At 41.9% G+C, this 859-nt stretch overlaps 1 protein-coding gene across 2 annotated transcripts in view; it reads left to right on the top strand.

The window, feature by feature from the left end:
- Positions 1 to 293, top strand: part of LOC119581862 (cytochrome P450 9e2-like) — a 7,676-nt gene extending 7,383 nt beyond the window's left edge. For both annotated transcript variants that reach the window (XM_037930006.1, XM_037930007.1), the window contains exon 7: positions 59 to 293. In XM_037930006.1, the coding sequence (XP_037785934.1) occupies positions 59 to 228 (170 nt within the window). In that variant the 3' untranslated portion in view covers positions 229 to 293. The remainder of the gene's footprint in view (positions 1 to 58) is intronic.
- Positions 294 to 859: the final 566 nt, after the last annotated feature.

Below are 859 nucleotides of genomic sequence, written 5' to 3'. Positions count from 1 at the left end.
CACCATACATGCATAGTATTATAGTACAAGCATCAGCTTCCTTCTCTCTCTGTACCAGCCATGCGGTTTGCTCTGATGGAGGCAAAGCTGGCCCTGGCGAGGACCGTGCTGGAGTTCGAGCTGAGGTGCGCCCCCGGCCACGAGGAGCTTGAGCTGAGCCTCACCCCCGGGGTTATGCGGCCGAAGGAGGACGTGTTTGTCACTCTAACGCCCATTGCCAATGAATGAAAGTGGGATTATTAGGTTATTTTTGTATTTGTCTTGATTTGTAATATGAAATATATTTGCAGGTGTGCCAGTGTTTTGATTGTGATTATATATACTGCAAGCTAAAGGCAGACCCTGCACAATGTAGATATTTTATAAACAAAACAACTTGTATTTCACTCATTGTTGACAGAGATGAGATTTTACTACACTATATTTAGAATAGAGTATTACAACTATAATTGTTGTTCATTCTGCCACTTGCTTAGGTTATTAAAAAGCATATGGACAACATGTGTGTGCGTATTTATATGAATAATTAAATTTCGTATATGTATGCATGTTGCTTGTTATCTTCCATTTGGATGAGTAATACAAGTTTAGCATAGACCAAGACAATAATGTGGTGAACAACCGTCGCTGTCAGTCTGTTCACTAAAATTAAATGCTCCACTTCAGACCGCTACAGACAAGCACGGCAGCACTGGCCGATATGACGGAGAAACGAGGGTCACAACACTTATATATATAAATATTTAACAGGGAAAACACTGGCAATTTAGCACCGTCTAAACTAACGCGGTCTCATGAGAACATCGGTTGTGTAAGTGTCCACCGACCAACACGACTGAGAAGCATGGGTCACTGCAGT

The sequence above is a fragment of the Penaeus monodon genome, chromosome 15, assembly GCF_015228065.2.
Source record: "Penaeus monodon isolate SGIC_2016 chromosome 15, NSTDA_Pmon_1, whole genome shotgun sequence".
In the NCBI taxonomy this organism is placed as follows: domain Eukaryota; kingdom Metazoa; phylum Arthropoda; class Malacostraca; order Decapoda; family Penaeidae; genus Penaeus; species Penaeus monodon.
Note: the sequence above shows the minus strand (reverse complement) of the source record. Positions and strands in the feature narration are given on the sequence as shown.